General features: G+C 47.2%; 1 protein-coding gene across 12 annotated transcripts in view; it reads right to left on the reverse strand.

Moving 5' to 3' along the window:
• Positions 1–17175, reverse strand: part of PDE1B (phosphodiesterase 1B) — a 210953-nt gene that overhangs the window by 149508 nt on the left and 44270 nt on the right. For 2 of the 12 annotated variants that reach the window (XM_061614558.1, XM_061614563.1), the window contains 4 exons: positions 14559–14821; positions 12112–12360; positions 4986–5223; positions 4011–4125 (listed from right to left, as the gene is read on the reverse strand). In XM_061614558.1, coding sequence (XP_061470542.1) covers positions 4011–4125; positions 4986–5109 — 239 coding nt within the window. In that variant the 5' untranslated portion in view covers positions 5110–5223; positions 12112–12360; positions 14559–14821. Of the gene's footprint in view, positions 1–4010; positions 4126–4353; positions 4439–4985; positions 5224–12111; positions 12361–13731; positions 13871–14558; positions 15244–17175 lie in introns of those variants that run through there. The other 10 variants (XM_061614562.1, XM_061614559.1, XM_061614561.1 and 7 more) reach the window with 10 other exon arrangements.

Below are 17175 nucleotides of genomic sequence, written 5' to 3' on the forward strand. Positions count from 1 at the left end.
GTGAGCCTTCTGCAGTCCTGATTGGTAGAAGCATTACTGCCATTCTGTTGAAACACTGGCCTTCTTTCTCTGAGTAAGAAATTACACCATCATCACAGAGCCAATTAGATCCAGTTATTCAACAACATCACTGTTACACGGGAGAAGGATGATTTTTAAGCAAAATAATTGCCCCGAAGCTGCAGCTGATCAAGGCAATGGCATGTAGGTTTTGGGAAGTCTTCTAAGAAACATTCTGGGAGCTTCCGAATGCCCCTTTTTGCACCAGAAATGTTCACCCCTGAAGATTTCAGATCAGGCCAAGATCATAAAATATCTTGTACACCAACTCTGAAAAAGAGAGATGCTACCCTAAGTAGAGAAAAGTACAGTGCAGCTGACCCCCCAAGTCCTGGAAGATGCTAGACACTTAAGCCCATCTACTTAGGCTTTCAAACCATACCATGATTTCCAGGCAGTCTTCAGCATCAGAAGCTGTTAAGTAGTTATACTGGGCGGGGGGGGGGGAGGCTTCACGCTTGTGGCACATTCTTTGTTTTTTTACTAGAACTCCAAGCTCTGCCAACTGTAGCCAGGAACAAAAGGCAAACACTTAGAACTAACAAATTCCAAGCCCAAGAATGCGTTCCAGTACTAGAACTGAACTGAGCTCACAGTTCTTTCACACAAAGATCATCTCCTATTCCCACACACAAACACTTCTTCATTATAATTTGGCAAGGAGGAGTCATTTTGTTGTTGTTATTCCTTGCCTTTCTACTTCAAATCACCCACAGATCCACCAGCAGAGCCTGATCTACCTTTTCCCACCTAACTGACCCCAAGAGTACTTAACAAGCAACATGTTTAAACCACCAGCAAGAGATCCCCACAACCCATCTGTTCCCAGAGCAATGCCAACTGCTCCCTGGTTGTCAGCCTAGAGGCAAGGAAAAAGTAGTATCAATAGCAACAGAAGTTTGTTGGCAAGACATTAAAACTGGACACACTGTAACCGCACCACAGAGGGAGTTTCTCCCCTCCTCTGAAAACATTCCTGATGAATTAAAACGCAACCTTGCTGAGAAGTTGGCAGGTAAGCACGCTCCTTCCCATTCAGTCCTTTGCAAGCGTTGGATGGTCACAGCTAGGTGTTAATCAGCGCTTTGTTTCATTAACAAATGGCTTCAAACATAACACACGTAACAGTGCAATCCCCATAGAACCTGATTCACAAATGGCCCCATGGAGCTTCAACCACATTCCTAGAGAGCCAGGATGAGGAAAATCAGAAAACCTAAGTATGTGGATGGGTCAACTATTGGGCGCATGGGGCATCCTCGGACACTGTGCTACATTTCATTTCGATCCCACCATCCCTTCAAGGATCGCAGGGTGGCCCAAATGGTATTGTCTTCCCTTTTTTATCCTCACAACAACCCTTGGAAGTAGACCAGGCTAAGAGATGATGACTGAGCCAAGGTCACCCAACAAGCTTCATGGCTGATGTGGGGATTTGCTCATGCTGTCATTATGCAGACATACAACAGGCATGATGTCCAACACTCTCTAACTACTACACTACTCTTGTTCTCCTGTACAATTGGGGAGGGTGGAGTGGCACTATGGAGCAAAGGATGACTTTACAGGAATTTAGGAAGCTGCCATGGTCTGCACCAGACCATCGGCCCATCTGGCTCAGCTTTGTCAAAGCTGACAGGCAGCAGCTCTCCAGGGCTTCAGACAGGAGCCTCTCTCAGCCCAACCTGAAGGTGCTGGGGACTGAACCTGGGACCTTCCTCATGCACAGCAGATGCTCCAGGGCTGAGCTATGGCCCCACACATCCCCTCCAGGTCACATCTAGCCTTGCAATCCCACAATTCCAGCTGAAGTGTTTTCAGCATATGCAAACATTTCAAGAGATCTAATGTGGGGGCAAAATTGTACAACGAAGGCAACCTTAAGCGGCTTCCTGATTATCCCTTCGCTCCCTCTTGAAAAGACTCTTTCAAGGGCAGCTTTTCAAAGGAGACCTCTTTGCCTTCAGGTGGCGAGGGAATAAGATGCAAGAGTTGCAGCAGCCAGGAACTGGGACTTTGTATTCACAGACACATCATATCACAGCCAGCTGTTCCCACCAACACAAACATATGCACTTTGACCAATGAAAGGAACATCAGTTTTGCAACAATAAAAGAAGCCTTTAAGGGCACAGATCTCTTTGGTGACTGGTAGCTGCTTTACAGTGCAATCTCCAGGATGTTTACTCAGACGTAAATTACACTGAGCCCAATAGAGTTTGCTCCCTGCTAAGTGGGCTTAGGATTGCAGCATTGGTTTATTTTTGCCACCTACACGCAACACAGGGTTTGCCGGGATCCTGGAACTCAGTAGTCATAATAATGCTTAGCATTTTTAAACATTTCGAAGTGCTTCACACACACCATGACCACATTGTAATTCTTACAGATACCCTGTAAGGCAAGAAAGTCAGTATTACCATCCCTACGCTGCTGATGGGGATAAGATTCAGCAAACACGGGCTTGGCTAAGGCCCCCTAGCAGTGATGGCTGGTGACTCCATGTCAGTGGGACGGTGGAATCCGCTCTGGGTTTTAGTCTGAATTTTCAAGGAGCTGTGCCAGGTGCTGAGATATATTCCCAAAATGAGTTCAGCACCTTGGGCAGCTCCTTGAAAGTTCAGCCTAAAACCCGGAACGGATTCCATCATCCCAGTGACATGGAGCCACCAGCCATCACTGTCTCCTAGTAATTTCATGGCAGAGGCAAAATTTGAACCAGGGACTGCCTGATCTATAGCTCAGTCTCATAACCACCGTGCCACACCAGTGTGGTCAGCATAGGAACATAGGAACCTGCCTACTACTGAGTCAGACCATTGGTTCACCTCACTCAGTATCTAGTTGAACCTTCCACAATGACCAGCAACGGCTGGAGACGCCAGAGATTGCACCTACGGCCTTTTGCATGCAAAGCAGATGCTCGATCACTGAGCTATGGGCCTTCCCCTGAGGGTGTGAGCACAGTTCAGGTATGGAACCTTCCAGGGACCAATGACCAATATTCAAATAGTTACAGGCACTGGACCATAGCTTAGTGGCAGACCGCATGCTTTGCATGAAGAAGGTCACAGGCCCAATCCCTGGTATCCCCAGGTGTTGGTTTTTTTAAAGGATCAGGAAGGAGGTGATCTGAAGGTCCTCTGCCAAATAACCACTGCCAGTCAGAATAGCAATTGGTAAAATGTTATGTTCTTATGTTTTCTTCCATGCACTATTGTTTTGGGGGTGATTGTTATCAGTGCTACTTTCCACGCCAATTGGTGCGATGCAAGCACTATGTCACACCAACAGGAGTGCAAAAGAGTTTTCTCTGGAATGCACTGCAAGTTCCTAGACCCCATGGATGCACCTCCCCAAATAAATACCTTTAAAATGCCCGCTCCCTTCAACTGCTTACGCTGCCTGCAGATGACTTTATCTCACCCTAACCCCACTGACAGATCAACAAGCTGGTGGCTGTTGGAGAGGTGGGTTTCCTGCACCTAACCAGCTTGTTCATCTAAGGCTATTAATTGCTGCAGCAAAAAATTAGCCTCCCAGTGGTGAAGCCCGGCAGCACCCAATGACAGCACTGGGCACACACACAGAATTCAACATCCTAAACTTGCTGGGGCAGACAAAAGCTTGATCAGACCCCAGGCTCAGGAGGGGATGTAGCCAGCCACCAGATGCACCTGTCCCCGGCCAGAGTCTAGAAAACACAGGCAGACGGGAAGGGTGTTACAAACCCAGCCATGTTTACACCCACAGCCACGATCTCCAGTCCAGCAACATCCCCCACCGCCACCCAGCCAGCCCATCGCAATGATAGATTTGACTCCAAAGGATGGAAAAGACTCAGCAGTGCCAAGGAACACCAGAAGGGGAAGATAATGAGTTGGGAGGGGGTGCTACAGCCAAGCAGAAAGGCCCAGGGGAGGAAGAGGCGAGCAAATAGGGTTACTCACAGCGCCCGGAGCTTGACCCACATCTTCTTACTGGGGGCAGACTTGAGCTCCAGAGGGGAGGGGCAGCCCTCGGGAGATTCCAGGAGGTCCAGCTGTGGGGCCTCCATCGCCAGTTCTTTTGACACCAGCCAGACAGAAAGAGAGAAAATAAAATTGTGAGCCCCAAGATAGGAAGCGCCTCTATCCCCCTCCCCCTCGCCGTCCCGATCCTCTCTCCACTCCCTCTCAATGCCGTTTCACCACCTCTAGCTGCCTCCCGTGGCTTGGGGAAGGGGAGGACAGGTAGCCACCTACTTCCCCCACATACAGACGCAGAAACACACACACACACACACACACACACCCTCTCCCTGCCTCTGCGCGCTCGTCAGTCACCCCGTGCAACCGGACGGCTTTCTCGGCGCTCAGCCCTGCCTCGGGGATTCGCCGGGGCTGGTGTAAAGAAAAGGAGAGGGGCGGGATCGGGCGAAGCAAGCCGCCTGAATCATCCGTTGTTGGGTGAGCGGCAGCCAATCCCCCCGCCCCGCGCCATTAGCGCGCGCGTGTGTGTATATGTGTGTGTGTGTGCGTCTGTACGCTCCCACATAATGGCCTCCTTGAACAGGGAGGGGGGCAGCTTTTCGGCGAACCCTTCCTTAGTCAGGCTCCCTCCCCCCGCAGCGCCCACGCGAGGATCTACAAGGGAGAAGACCCCCCCCCGCCTTCCCCCATTTCTCTGGTGGAGGATGGGAGTGGGGCGTCTGTTGCTGCTTTTCCGAATCTGCTCGCCTTTGCAGGTGCCTTCAGGGGCTGAGAAATCGAAACTAAAAAGGCCCCTACGCCGGGCCACCAAAGCCCACCGGTCCTACCACCTCTGCCGCCGCCCCGCAAGTGCCCACTGCCTCTGTCTGGCTCCACAGCAGGGGATCCTGAGCCCGAGCGAAGGCCGGCCTTACAATCAGCCACAGCAACGTGTGTTTTTTTGCTTCCGATTACCCGGATCAACTCGCCCTTTCTGCCTAGGGAGACCCCTGTGTGGTGGCGGCGGTGGCGGCGTCCCAGCGAGGGGCAATCCAGCTAGCCCGGGCGCTGCTGGGGCGGCGGCCTCCTCCGAGCGCATCCGGATTCCTGAGGAAGCGTCGGTCGCGCCGCGCAACTTTCTCCAAGTGGCCAACGCAGCGGTGGCTCGCGACTGTTGCTGGAGCTGCGACGCGGCAGCGCCTGGTGGTTCAACCTGCAGGGAGAGGTTGAACGGAGAAAGAGGGCAGGGCAGGGCAGGGCAGGGCGCAGCCAAGCAGCGCACAAGCGCGACTGGTTTCTCCGAGTTATCTTTTGGGGCGGCTATAACAAGGCTGTGCTGAGAATCCGCCGGGACCGCGCCGTAGACGCTGGGCTGTTTTCCACCCCAGAGCTCAACTGCGGCGAGAGAACCTCTGAGGACGTTCAGAAGCCACAAGGCAGCATTCCACATTCGGGCTTATGCACGCTTGGGCGCACAGAAAGCTGACTTATTCCGAAGCCCGATCCATTGGCTCATCTAGCTCAGTATTGTCTGCACACCACCAGGGATGGGGAACCGCAGGCCTTCACATGTATTGCTCTGCCCACTTTTGCTTCTAGCCCTGGCCACCACCGGTCTCTGGCCCCCAAAAGGTTGCCAGAAGGGAATGTGGCCCTCAAGCTGACAAAGGTTCCCCACCTCTGGCAGCAGCTCTCCAAGACAGCCTTTCCCAACCAGTGTGCCTCCAGATGTTGTTGGACCACAATTCCCATCTTTCCTGACCATTGGCAATGCTGGCTGAGGCTGATGGGAGTTGTGGTCCAACAACATCTGGAGGCACACTGGTTGGGAAAGGCTGCTTCACGGTTTCAGACAGGGCGTTTCCAAGCCCTACCTGGAGATGCTGAGGACTGAACCTGGCACTTCTGCATGCAAGGCAAATGCTCTGCCCTTGAGCTACAGCCCTAATCCCCCTGGGACATGGATTGTAAACATGCATAGGGTGCATACAGCTATATGTTTAATCATAGCCTGGTGTGGTGGTTGATAGGGATCTACCAATATATCTCTAGGTGATCGGCAAGGATTTCGCTCTCTCCGTTGGCTTAACAATAGCAACATCAAGGTGTCTTCTCCTGCTCCAATTATACTGTTGAAGGGAAGGAAGCTGGGGAGGGAGCGGATCTTTGGATGAAAGGACTGTGGGATTAAGTTCGTTCTGGTACTCAAAGCAGGTTCCTGGACATAGAACAAAAAATTGTATGCCTTTTGCATCTGGCTACAGTTCGTGAATCATGGAAGTTCTAGGAAAAAATAGAAAAGTAGATCCCACAAACATCATGTCTGCCCACCCCTGCTGTAGGGTGTCTCCTAAAAATGAGGAAAAGCTTTCACCTGGCAACATACAGCTATGCTATTATTAAAGAGGTCTAAGATCCCTGGCGTAAGAGTCTCAGAAACGTCACTGCTGTGCCCAACCAAGTATTCATGGGGTCTTGAATGCTTGGATCTAGCAGTGGCCAGCCACATGCCTCTCAGGGAGGTTCACAAGCAATATAGGATGGAGACAGCCATCCCTTCTTTGTTTTCAGCAAACCTGACAGTGCCAGTTGCTTGACAGTGGAACAGGCTGCCTTGGGAAGATGTGAGGTCTTCTTCACTGGAAGCATCAAAGCAGAGGCTGGGTGGCCACCTCTCAGGGTTTGTTGTAGTTTGTTTGTTGTAGTTGCAGCCTGCATCGCAGAGCCTGCATTAAACAGAGGGTTGGACTAGATGACTTCAGGTGTCCCTTCCAACTCTATGATCATCCCAGGTAGTCTGCCTCTTCAGTTCCTAGCTATTATATCTATCACCAGTACAGCTATTTATTCTTCGTGCATTTATTTAACCTTTTCTCTCTCTTCAAGTTGCACATTCGTTCCTAGGTATATACACTACCAGCAACCTTGTACCCCTCATTGCTTAGGAATTCTAATATACTGGAAAAATCTTTGCAGTTTTGAAAGGTTTGCAATTCAAAGTGGTGTCCAGCTGTATCCAAACACAGACGAAAACCCACTCCTTGATCTTAGGAACCGTCATGCAAAATTTGGTTATGATATCTTAAGAAGTGTCCAAATGCACAGCGAACAAACAGCTTTCCAAAATATAAATTAGAAGGTGTGTATTATAGGGGGAGGCTAGATGTGGAGAAGAGCACCACACTCCTGTGCCTTTAATAGCTGTGCACAAGAGGAGGTCTCAGCAGATGCCTCCCTTTTCTCCCTTCTGCATAAGGAGATGCACGCAACTGCCACCATTCCCTGTAACTTGAAGTTACATGAGACTTTTTCTGCTTTGAATTCCGCTCAGGTATCTTTTTTATTCTTCTTTTACTGGCAAATTTTGCAATGAAAATAACCAATGAAATAAAAATGTTAAAGGTACAAAAAAATAATATATGAATACTAATCATAATAACAATAAACCATCCTCAGTTTACACTATGGATGCAATAGCCATTAAGCATATAACTTAATATAAGCCCTCCAGATGGCCAAATAGGTATCCACTCGAAATTGACATCTGTATGAAATATGTCCCAGTGTAGCCAAGGCAGTGAGGCCCTCAGTCCATTGTGTAATAGACAGTGGGTATTTATCCTTCCAGGCTCTAAGGTCTCAGGTGTCTAATATACAGAAACACCTGCATCAGAATGGCCTGTGCCTTTTTAAAAACTAGCACTGATGACCCATAGTAGCCAGCAGAACACCCAGTGGCACCACAGTACTCAGATCTAGAATACACTGCCCTCCCTAACGGGTAGTTGCACAGCCTGTACCCATATATCTGAGACTAGGACCTCGGTACATATCTGTGACTTCTAAATAGACTTGAGAATGCTAATAAATACTTTTACTGGCAGTCACTCGTCTTGGGATCAAGGATAGAGGCTGCACACTATTCCTTCTATTTCTCATGTTCAGGCTGTAAGTGCCGGTACTTACGTAGCAAAAACTGCACCACCTACAAACAAGAGGGAGGTAGAGGCAGGCTTGGGGGAAGGCCAAGGTTAGCAGAAGTACAAACGCCTCTTTGGAGGGGCGGGAGGCCCTAAGGAGGAAACCCATATCCTGATGAGAATTGGATGCACTCAGTAGCCACAGAAAGCCTGAATTACTGTTGTGCTGGGGGATGGAGCAGATGTAATGTCAAGAGGGAGCACATCACACTGTAATATCTTGTTTCCTCGTGTAATAACCTAAACCTCAGCAACAGTTATGACTTACAATTTAGTGCACTCATCCAGCAGGATCTTATTCCTCTTTTTACTCAGAAGTAAGTCCCACTGATTTTAGTTGATGTCCATAGGATTGCAGCCTTGCTTGAGAGTGATTTGCTATCAAGTAAGCAAGTATATAAGATTGCCAACTGACCAGAATAAAAGCAGCTTGGTCTGCTCCCATGTCTTCAATCTGCAGGTAATTTTTTTTTCACAGCATAGAGAGAAGCATCATCACTGGGTAACGTGCACAAATCAATCTGCTCTTAAAGGTCTCACAAGAGCAAAGTCTGGCAAAATAGTTGGCAATATTCTATGCGTAGCATCAGGCGTAAGACTGCAGAATGCTTCTCCAGCCCTCCCTCAAAAAAAAGCCCTAGTCTTTTGGGATTTCCTGGCAGGCAAGCATGGCTTAAGTTAATGCTGAACCCTGCAACCTAACCACTTCCAGTCATGGAATGTGTTAACATAAAACATAAAGGGCACATGCAAATTGCATCTCTCTTCCTATTAAGAATTTCTGGGATTGGGGAATAGAGGTTCCAGGAAACCTTTGGTTGCCCCATCTCTTCTTTAGAAATTAACCATCAGAATCAGGAAGATATCATTCAGCTTAAGGGTACACTACAGTTCTTGGAAACTGACCATATTGCAAATTCAGGAAACATTACAGGGCATTAGTGGTAAACAGGATTACCTCCTTTCCACTGGCTCCACTTGCTCTTGTGCCTGAGGTGCAGAAATTAAGCAAGTGAAGCTTTCTCTGGATGGCACAGAGAAAGGACAGCTGGAAATTGCCCCTCTGTTGCCAGAGATGCACTGAGGAATTAGAAATTCCAAAGCTGAATCTCTGTGCCAGGAAAAGCTGCCAAATTTTCACCTGCCCCTTTACTTGCTCTTAAGTCTTCAACAGAGGGTTGATCTACAACAGGGGTAGGGTACCTTTTTCAGACTGTGGGCCACATTCCTTTCTGGGCAACATTCTGGGGGCCACATGCCAGTGGTGGGCAGGGCCAGAAACAAAAGTGGGCAGAGCAACAAATGTAATTTTTTTACCTTTGTACAGTAGGCTGGTTTTTACGCACACTCATACATCCCTCTCTCTTTTCTCCACTCCAACAGGCAAGAGGCATGATCAGAGTTCAAGGAAGCATTTCAGCCCGACAAAGACATTCAAGGAGGGTGCAAAGCAGGGCCACTGAAAGGTGTGGTCTGGCAAATGTCCCAAGGGCCAGATAGATAGGCTTGGAGGGCCACATTTGACTCCTAGGCTTGCCATTCTCCACCCTTGATCGACATATCTTAACAAGTGTTCTGAATCCTTCACCTATTGACTGGGGCAGGTAAAGTGGCTATTAAAGACAAAGAAGCAGGCCAGGAGAGTAGTTTTGATCAGTCAGTGGTTCTGATTAAAATAGTTGATTCATTATCAGTTTCTACTCCCAAAAGCCAGTGAAAGAAACTAAGGTAGCCCTCCCCAAAAGGTCAGTCTTCAGTGAAACTGATTCAGCATCTGATCATATCAAGAGCTGTTTCACATTTTTTTTCCTGCACCTGTGCATTAATAGCCGTTTGATATACAGAAATTGGCAGTTGTGCTGATTATCTGCTTTGCAGCTTCTGAGAAACCTCTCGGTGGGGGTGGGGGTGGGGGCCGGGGCGGGGGACACAGGATGCTGGACTAGACCAGCCTTTGGTCTGTGCCTGCAGCCTAAAACATTAAGGCACATTCAGCCACTGTATACCACTGGTAGACTAGACCAGTGGTTCCCAGACTTTTTTTCCTCCATGGACGCTTGAAAATTGCTGAGGGTCTTGGCAGACTACTTAATCATTTTTCTGTCTGTTTTAGCCATTGTAGTGTACTGTGCTAGATGCTGTATGATTTTTAATTTAAACTGCTTTTAATTGTGTTTTTACAGACATGCTGTGGACCCCCTCAATGAAGCTCATGGGCCACTGGTGGTCCACAGACCACAGTTTGGGCTAGAGGCAATCAGAGGCACATATGACTGACCACCCATGACTGCTTGGGTAACAGGAGCAAACGGGTTTTTCACAATAGCTTTGGAGCTGGAGCAGTGAACATTTCAAAAGCAGCACCTAAAAAGGGTTTAGAACCATTCTTAACTTGCCCCAATTTTTATCCATCACTCCAGAGCATAGGCATTTAAAAATAAATTATTATTTATTTCTAAATTTGTATGGCACATACTTTAAAAAAAATGTTTTCATTGTGTTTGTTTCAAAATACCGGTCATGTTCATGTGGCATAGATGGTGAAGATGATTCCAGCATTTATTATTGGGGAAATTATATTTTCAGTGAGAGTTCATTCATTTAGTTGAAGACAGATTGTCGATGGCTGCTGTTGTGTTTCTTGTTGATTTGCGCAGTAAATAAATTCTTTCCATACTACAGTAACACACACACAACACCATACTTCTTGAGTGGCCCTTAGCCAAACGTATTTGATGAGTTAATTGTTTTTCTCTGAAGCTGCAAACCACAGTTTGGCATACTATTACTCCAACAAAAACATCTCCAGCTGCTTTTCAAAAACATGCCATGACCAATCTGGATGCACTCAGGAAACATCCAATCACTCCTTTAGACAAGGGATTTTCAGTTTGTCCATAAACATTTAGTAGAGCCAGCTTTGGAGTTAATATGATATTCTGCCTTGATATCTTTCTTATTTTGCCAAATACTTTATTCCAAAATACTGGTGCTGCTTTACAAAACCATCCCGTATGGAAACGTGTTCCTTTTTAACTGTATCTTCTCCAACACTTAAAATTGTTTGTTCTGCTTAAGCACACTAATTTCATAGGGATAATGTACCACCTGTATGTAACTTTTAACAGTGGAGGTTGGTATCCACGGGAACTGGTAGGGTAGAGGGCAGAGAAATCAAGTGCCGGTGAAGCCAGAGTCAATGATAGGCTGAGCCACAGTAAGAAGCCAAGTAGATGGGGCACTGCCCCATCTGCCCTAGTGCACCAGCCTCTAAAGACTTTTAATAACTTCACTCTAGCGAGGGCTGGCATTTTATTTACCATATACTATCAAACTAGCGGGGATGTATCTTGCACTGATTTGAGTTCTTCTAGTGTATTTGCATTTGACTCTAGTAACATTTGGCATCTTTTAATACTGGCCTTTTTGCATATTTTATGTTTTTGAATTTGTGAGGTGCTGTCATGTAAAGATCCAGTGCAGCAAGGCTGGACACAGGATGCTGGCCCATGGATACCTCCAAGTCAGCAATTTGCTCTGACAAATGTTGGGAGCGGACGGAGGCCTTTTAAGCCTCCAGTCTACTCGGGCTCCACCCCCTTGTGGAGAGCTTCAGAACCTTAAAAGGCCCAACCCTGTGGCCTAAAAATGGGTGCTCCTCCATTCCATAGCCTCCCTTCTAGTGGGCATCTGGTTCTTCAGGCTCAGGGGAAGATCCCCGTGAGCATCTGGGTATTGACCTTTTAGGCATGGAAGGTTCCTCTGGGGACTCCTGGCCAACAGACTCAGGTGGACTGGTCTCCTTATGTTCAGCAATCAGCTCTGAGTCCTGAATCTGACCCAGTCCCCATCTGGTATCCCTGCAACGCTGTGTCTAAATCACTGCCAGATGCAGGAGTCATGACAGGTGCCAATTCTGGGATACATGGGAGACTACATTATTATTATTATTATTATTATTATTATTATTATATCCCACCCTTCCTCCCAATAGGAGCCCAGGGAAGCATGTACTATGATAAATCAGCCCCAGGTGGCTAGTGGCAGGCAGCCCCAGTAGAAACCTTACTAATACATTCCTTTTCGCAATATGAATATCAATATTTGTTGAAAATATTTACCTTTAAAAAACCCAGCAGGGTCTGCTCCTATCCCTTTAGCCGTGGTAGAGTTGCCAATGCATGCTATCAAAATTACCGGGGTTGAAGCCTTCTGGGGCCAGGATCAGGGTTTTGTAAATTTGGTGGGTCCAGGAGCACAGCCCAACACAAAAGCTGCCTATTCACTTAAGACAGAGGTGGGAAACCTTTTTTCAGCCACAGGGCCGCATGGATAACTTCCTGGGGCCTGCAGCCCACTGGTAGGTGGAGCTAGAGGCAAAAGTGGGAGGAGCAAAGTTCAGTGCCAAACATCATAATTAAGGTTGGCTGGGTTAGTTTATTTCTCGTCCCAAGTGATTTTTCTTTTTTTCTTTTAATGTTTATTATGAATACAATGCATCACATATTCAAAGCTTAACCCTCTATTCACATATTAAAAAATAAATTAATACCAAATCTTTCCCTCCCTCTCTTTATATATATGTATATATGCACACACACAAACATACACATACACACAGATATCCATAGTCATAACCAATAATTAATAATCAATATATTTCTGAATTACTTTTACAATATGGAAAAGCTATAATATCCGCCAATATCCATATTATATTTATTTTTCATCTATTCAATTGATGGGAGCCATTTACTACTAAAATTTCCCCCTTTTCATCTTCCTTTACGTATTTTAAAGGAAGATGAAAAGGGGGAAATATGACCTGAGAGACCAGGGTTCAAATCCCCACACAACCATGAAGCTCACGGGTGACCTTGGGCCAGTCACTGCCTCTCAGCCTCAGAGGAAGGCAATGGTAAAACCACCTCTGAACACCGTTTACCACAAAACCCCTATAAGTGGTCTGGGGGGGTGGAGTTTGGGGGCCACCGCCCTATTGTATCCTCTCAACAACCTTGTGCGGAGGAACTAGGGTAAGAAAGCGTAACTTGCCCAAGGGGGATTTAAATGCAAGTCTCTCCCCTACAAGTCCAGCTCTCTGGCAACTTCATCACTCTCCAGCTGTCTGTTTGAATCGATCTAGCTCTGTTGGGGGTTTTATTCCCTTGCCCTCCATTTTAATGGACTGTTCTGATCTCATTGTTGTCTTTCTATTTGTTGTTTTTATTGTAATGTGATTCTTATTTTTTATGATGTAAGCTGCCCAGAAAACTTTGGCTATAGGGCAGCGTAAAAATAATGGGTGGTATTCAATGCTAGTCCTACTTAGAGTAGATTCATTGAAATTAATGAATCTGACTAACTTAGGCTCATCTATTTCAAAGGGCGTACTCTGAATAAGACAGTGGATATCACCCAAAGTAAAATAAATTAAATTTTATCCCACTCTTCTTCCATCGTGATGGCATACATACATTGTTCCCTTACAACAGCCCTGTGAGGTAGCTTAAGCTGACACCTGGTGACTGGCTCAAAGCCACCCAGTGAGCTTCATCAGGGCCATGTCTGATCCGAGTCCAATTCTCTTTGGGAGGGATGAGGAAACCTAATGTTCTTGGATTCCAATTCCCATCATCCTTCACTATGCTGGCTGGGGCTGATGGGAGTTGTAGTTCAACAACATCTGGAAAGCACCGCATTGGCTATCCTGCTGTAGAGCCGCTATATCACATGGATACCTGATAATTCCTGCAGAGTGTGCCACTATTAAAGGCACAACTATAGTGATCAGCTGAAGAGATGGCAACTCTAGGTGAGTTTCCAACTGCTGCTCATGAGGCTGGTAAAGTAATGGCAGTTATGAGTTGTATTTTAACCCTGTGGAAAAAAAGAGGCATGAGAAAACTAACTTAGGACCTTGGTATTTGTCTCTCCCCATACCACCTCTGAGGTATAGCTTATTGGATCGAGATCTGGAGCAGGGCCTTCTCTGTTGTGGCACACCACGCATGGAACTCTAAGAGGTGGGCAACTAGATCTGGCTGGTGGGCCAGATCCTGGGTTCCCCCATCCCTAGTGGGCCACTATGACAGGTGAATGGAGCCCCATCTATCTGTCAATCATCTGACATCACAATGACTGCAGGTGACAAATTTAGAGTTTAGGGGCATGGATGGTCACATGGTGAAGACCCACTTATTTGCATGAGCAATTGGATGCAATTGTTGATCAATGTCTCTCTTATTCTCAGTTTGCACTGTTGTATTGACTGTTACTGTTTTACTTGATTTTTAAAAACCCCAAAACTTAATTTTATTGATACGGCTCGATTTGCAATATAGAAACCACGTTGGGGTCATTTATGACACAAAGCTGTATACAAGAATCCAGAATAAATAGAAATAACTGAGCCAACTCTATTCAGCTGGCAGAGAAAATAGGATGATGTCGCACACCACACATTTTGACTGCAAACTTCCACACTGTGCAAATTTCACTCATTGAATCAGAACCTCCCGTCCCATCCCCCCAAATGTCAAGTGCTTCATCCTCTGTACATTTTTACCTTGGATCTCAGCGGGGGCTGATTTTTGTCGAGGTTTTTTGTTTGGTCCTTTTCTGGCGATCCAGCGTTCAGGAATGAGCTGTTAACAGACTCACCATTTATTTTCCCTTTGGTGGATTCACAGTTCTGTCTTTGGTTGTATTCCGGACCTGGGCTTTATGTAACTTGTTTATGTAACATGTGGGTGGGCGGCTTGCTTCTTCATCATGTCACAACTGTGCTGCAGCAAGAGTGGCCTGGAAGTGGCTGCTTCCGTTCCAGAGCTGTTCCAGGAATTAAGTGAAGGAGGGGAGGGGGGAGAGTAAAAATAATCAGTGTTCTGAAAGGACTATTAATTTGACTGTTTCTCCAAGAGAAATGGTAAAAGCAACACAGACACAATTGCAAATATCCAGAGGAAAGCATTAGGAATAAAACTGCCCATGTTAAACCTGGAGATTCTCCTTTTATGTTTAAATCTGCTGCTGCTCTGGCAGCTGCAAGCTTCTCCTGCCTGTTTGTTGTCCACCCACTCACACAGCCCACCCTCCCTTTAAGGCAGGGTTTTGGCATCTGTTGCCGGGCAGATGATGCTGGACCCTAACTTCATTATGCCTGACCATTGGCCATGCTAGCTGGGGCTGAGGGGAGTTGGAGTCCAACGACGTCTGGAAGCCTCAGCTTCCCCATCCCAGCAGGTGATAAGTTGGAGCTCCATGGCTTGGTAAGCATCCCCAGCTGCTTTTTCCAGATCAAGCTTCTTTTAAAGGAACAGAAGGGTTTCCCCTCCCCTCTGGCTGGCTGGCAACTCTATCCCTTTCCCCACTAGCTGTGCAGCTAGGGTGGCCAGCTGCCAAACAGGACAGGGCTCCTACCCCTTTAAGAGCTGCTGGTCCCTTTTCTACACAGCTGCTGAAGGTGCAGAAGCCCTGTCCTCTTTTGCTTTCAGCCACACCAGCGGGACATGAAGTAAGCACCAGCAGGGCAGTGTTGAGGCAAGGGTTGGTATGGTCATGCACCTGCTGGGGGTCCACACCCCAAAAGGGAGCCCACTGATAAAAGCCCCCGGGGAACACTCCTCCTTGCCACCACTGCAACCTGCTTGTGTTCACGTGCCTCTTGCTCTGGCAAGCAAACGTGGTAGTGAGGAGGAGGAGGCGGCTAGCCCTGCCTGCTTACTCATTGCCTCTGCCGTGCAAGCAATTGTGAGGCAGAGGAGCAGCAACAGCTGGCAACAATGGTGGCGGGGCGGGGCAGGGCAGGGCAGGGCAGGGCGGGGCCAATTCCAAGTCAGTGGAAGCAGCCCGCCTCCTGGCTCAGCAGTAACTATAAAGGGAGGGGGGGGTTTAAACACCTGGCAAGACTAAGCTCTGAACCTTAAGGTTGCCACTGCTGCTTGTTTTGTCTGGCTTGACTCCTGTGTCTTTAACAGCTACCTGAATGGAAGAAATTTGATAGGCAAAGAGATTTGCGTGCCACAAAAAGTGTCACTTGAATTATTAATATGATTATTTGCTTTATCATTTGTCACATGAGTAGTAAATAGGCTTGCCAGAGAAGAATTTGTCAGGCCTCCTTTCCTTGAGTATTGGAACTTTCAGGACTCTTGCATTCCTTCTCTGTGAGTATGAGCGGGTGATGGGGAAGGAAGACTGAGTGATGGGAGATGTGGTAGGTGCTGCCTCATTGAGGGAAGGGGGGAAAGAAAGAGATGGGATTTCTGCAAGCTAGACTCTGGCAAAACCTACTGAGCAAGAATTTGAATTCTGCTTCCCTTGAGGTTGCCAACTTTTCATTAGCTCCCTACTCCCATGCTATTAACAGCAGTATGATAAGAACTGGAGATCCTTGCTGGATCAAACCAAAGGCCCATCTGGTTCAGCATCCTGTTCTCGGGGGGGGGCAACCAGATGCCTATGGAAAGCCCACAAGTAGGACATGAGTGCAACATAGACATTTCCCCCCACAACTTTGTCTAATCCTCTTTTCAAGTTGGTGGCCATCACTCATTTCTATTTCACCTGAGGGAGCCAAGCACATCCTTCCTGCCAAGTTCTCCAGATACACAAGCACAGGATAGGTTCTGTCTGGCAGCAACAAGGAGCAATCCCAGTAACCCACTAGATAGCCATCTCCCAGCTCTCAAATGAGGTGGGATGTCCTTGGTTGGGAAGTGACAGCTGCCAATCAAAGGCAACATGGGTAAGAGGCCCTTAAAAAGGAACTGTGAAGGTGGTCCTTTGTTCCTCACTAACCGTTTATACTGTGTGACCCATGAAGAGACCAGAAACTGCCTTTGTAAGTTGCAAGGGGAGATAGATTTGAGCTAAAGAGCTCCTTTCGTTTTCGATATTCTGCTTTGTCCATTTTATTTTATATTTTATTCTTAAATAAACTTCATATAATTTGGCTGTTTGGATCTTTCGCACATGGTTGCCAGTGTCACAGGGTTGTTGTAAACTCCCTATGAGCCTCAGTCAGTCACTTGCTTCATAGTACAGAGATACAGGGCCAGGGTTGACAGAGAAAAGCAGGTGGCTCTGATCTCTAGGAGAGAGAGGGAGCTAGATGCTGGCTCTGTGCCCTTGGTAAACTGAGTGGGATCTTGCCGGAGAAAAGCAAGTTTATGTTGCTCCCA

The sequence above is a fragment of the Rhineura floridana genome, chromosome 3 (assembly GCF_030035675.1).
Source record: "Rhineura floridana isolate rRhiFlo1 chromosome 3, rRhiFlo1.hap2, whole genome shotgun sequence".
Lineage (NCBI taxonomy): Eukaryota > Metazoa > Chordata > Lepidosauria > Squamata > Rhineuridae > Rhineura > Rhineura floridana.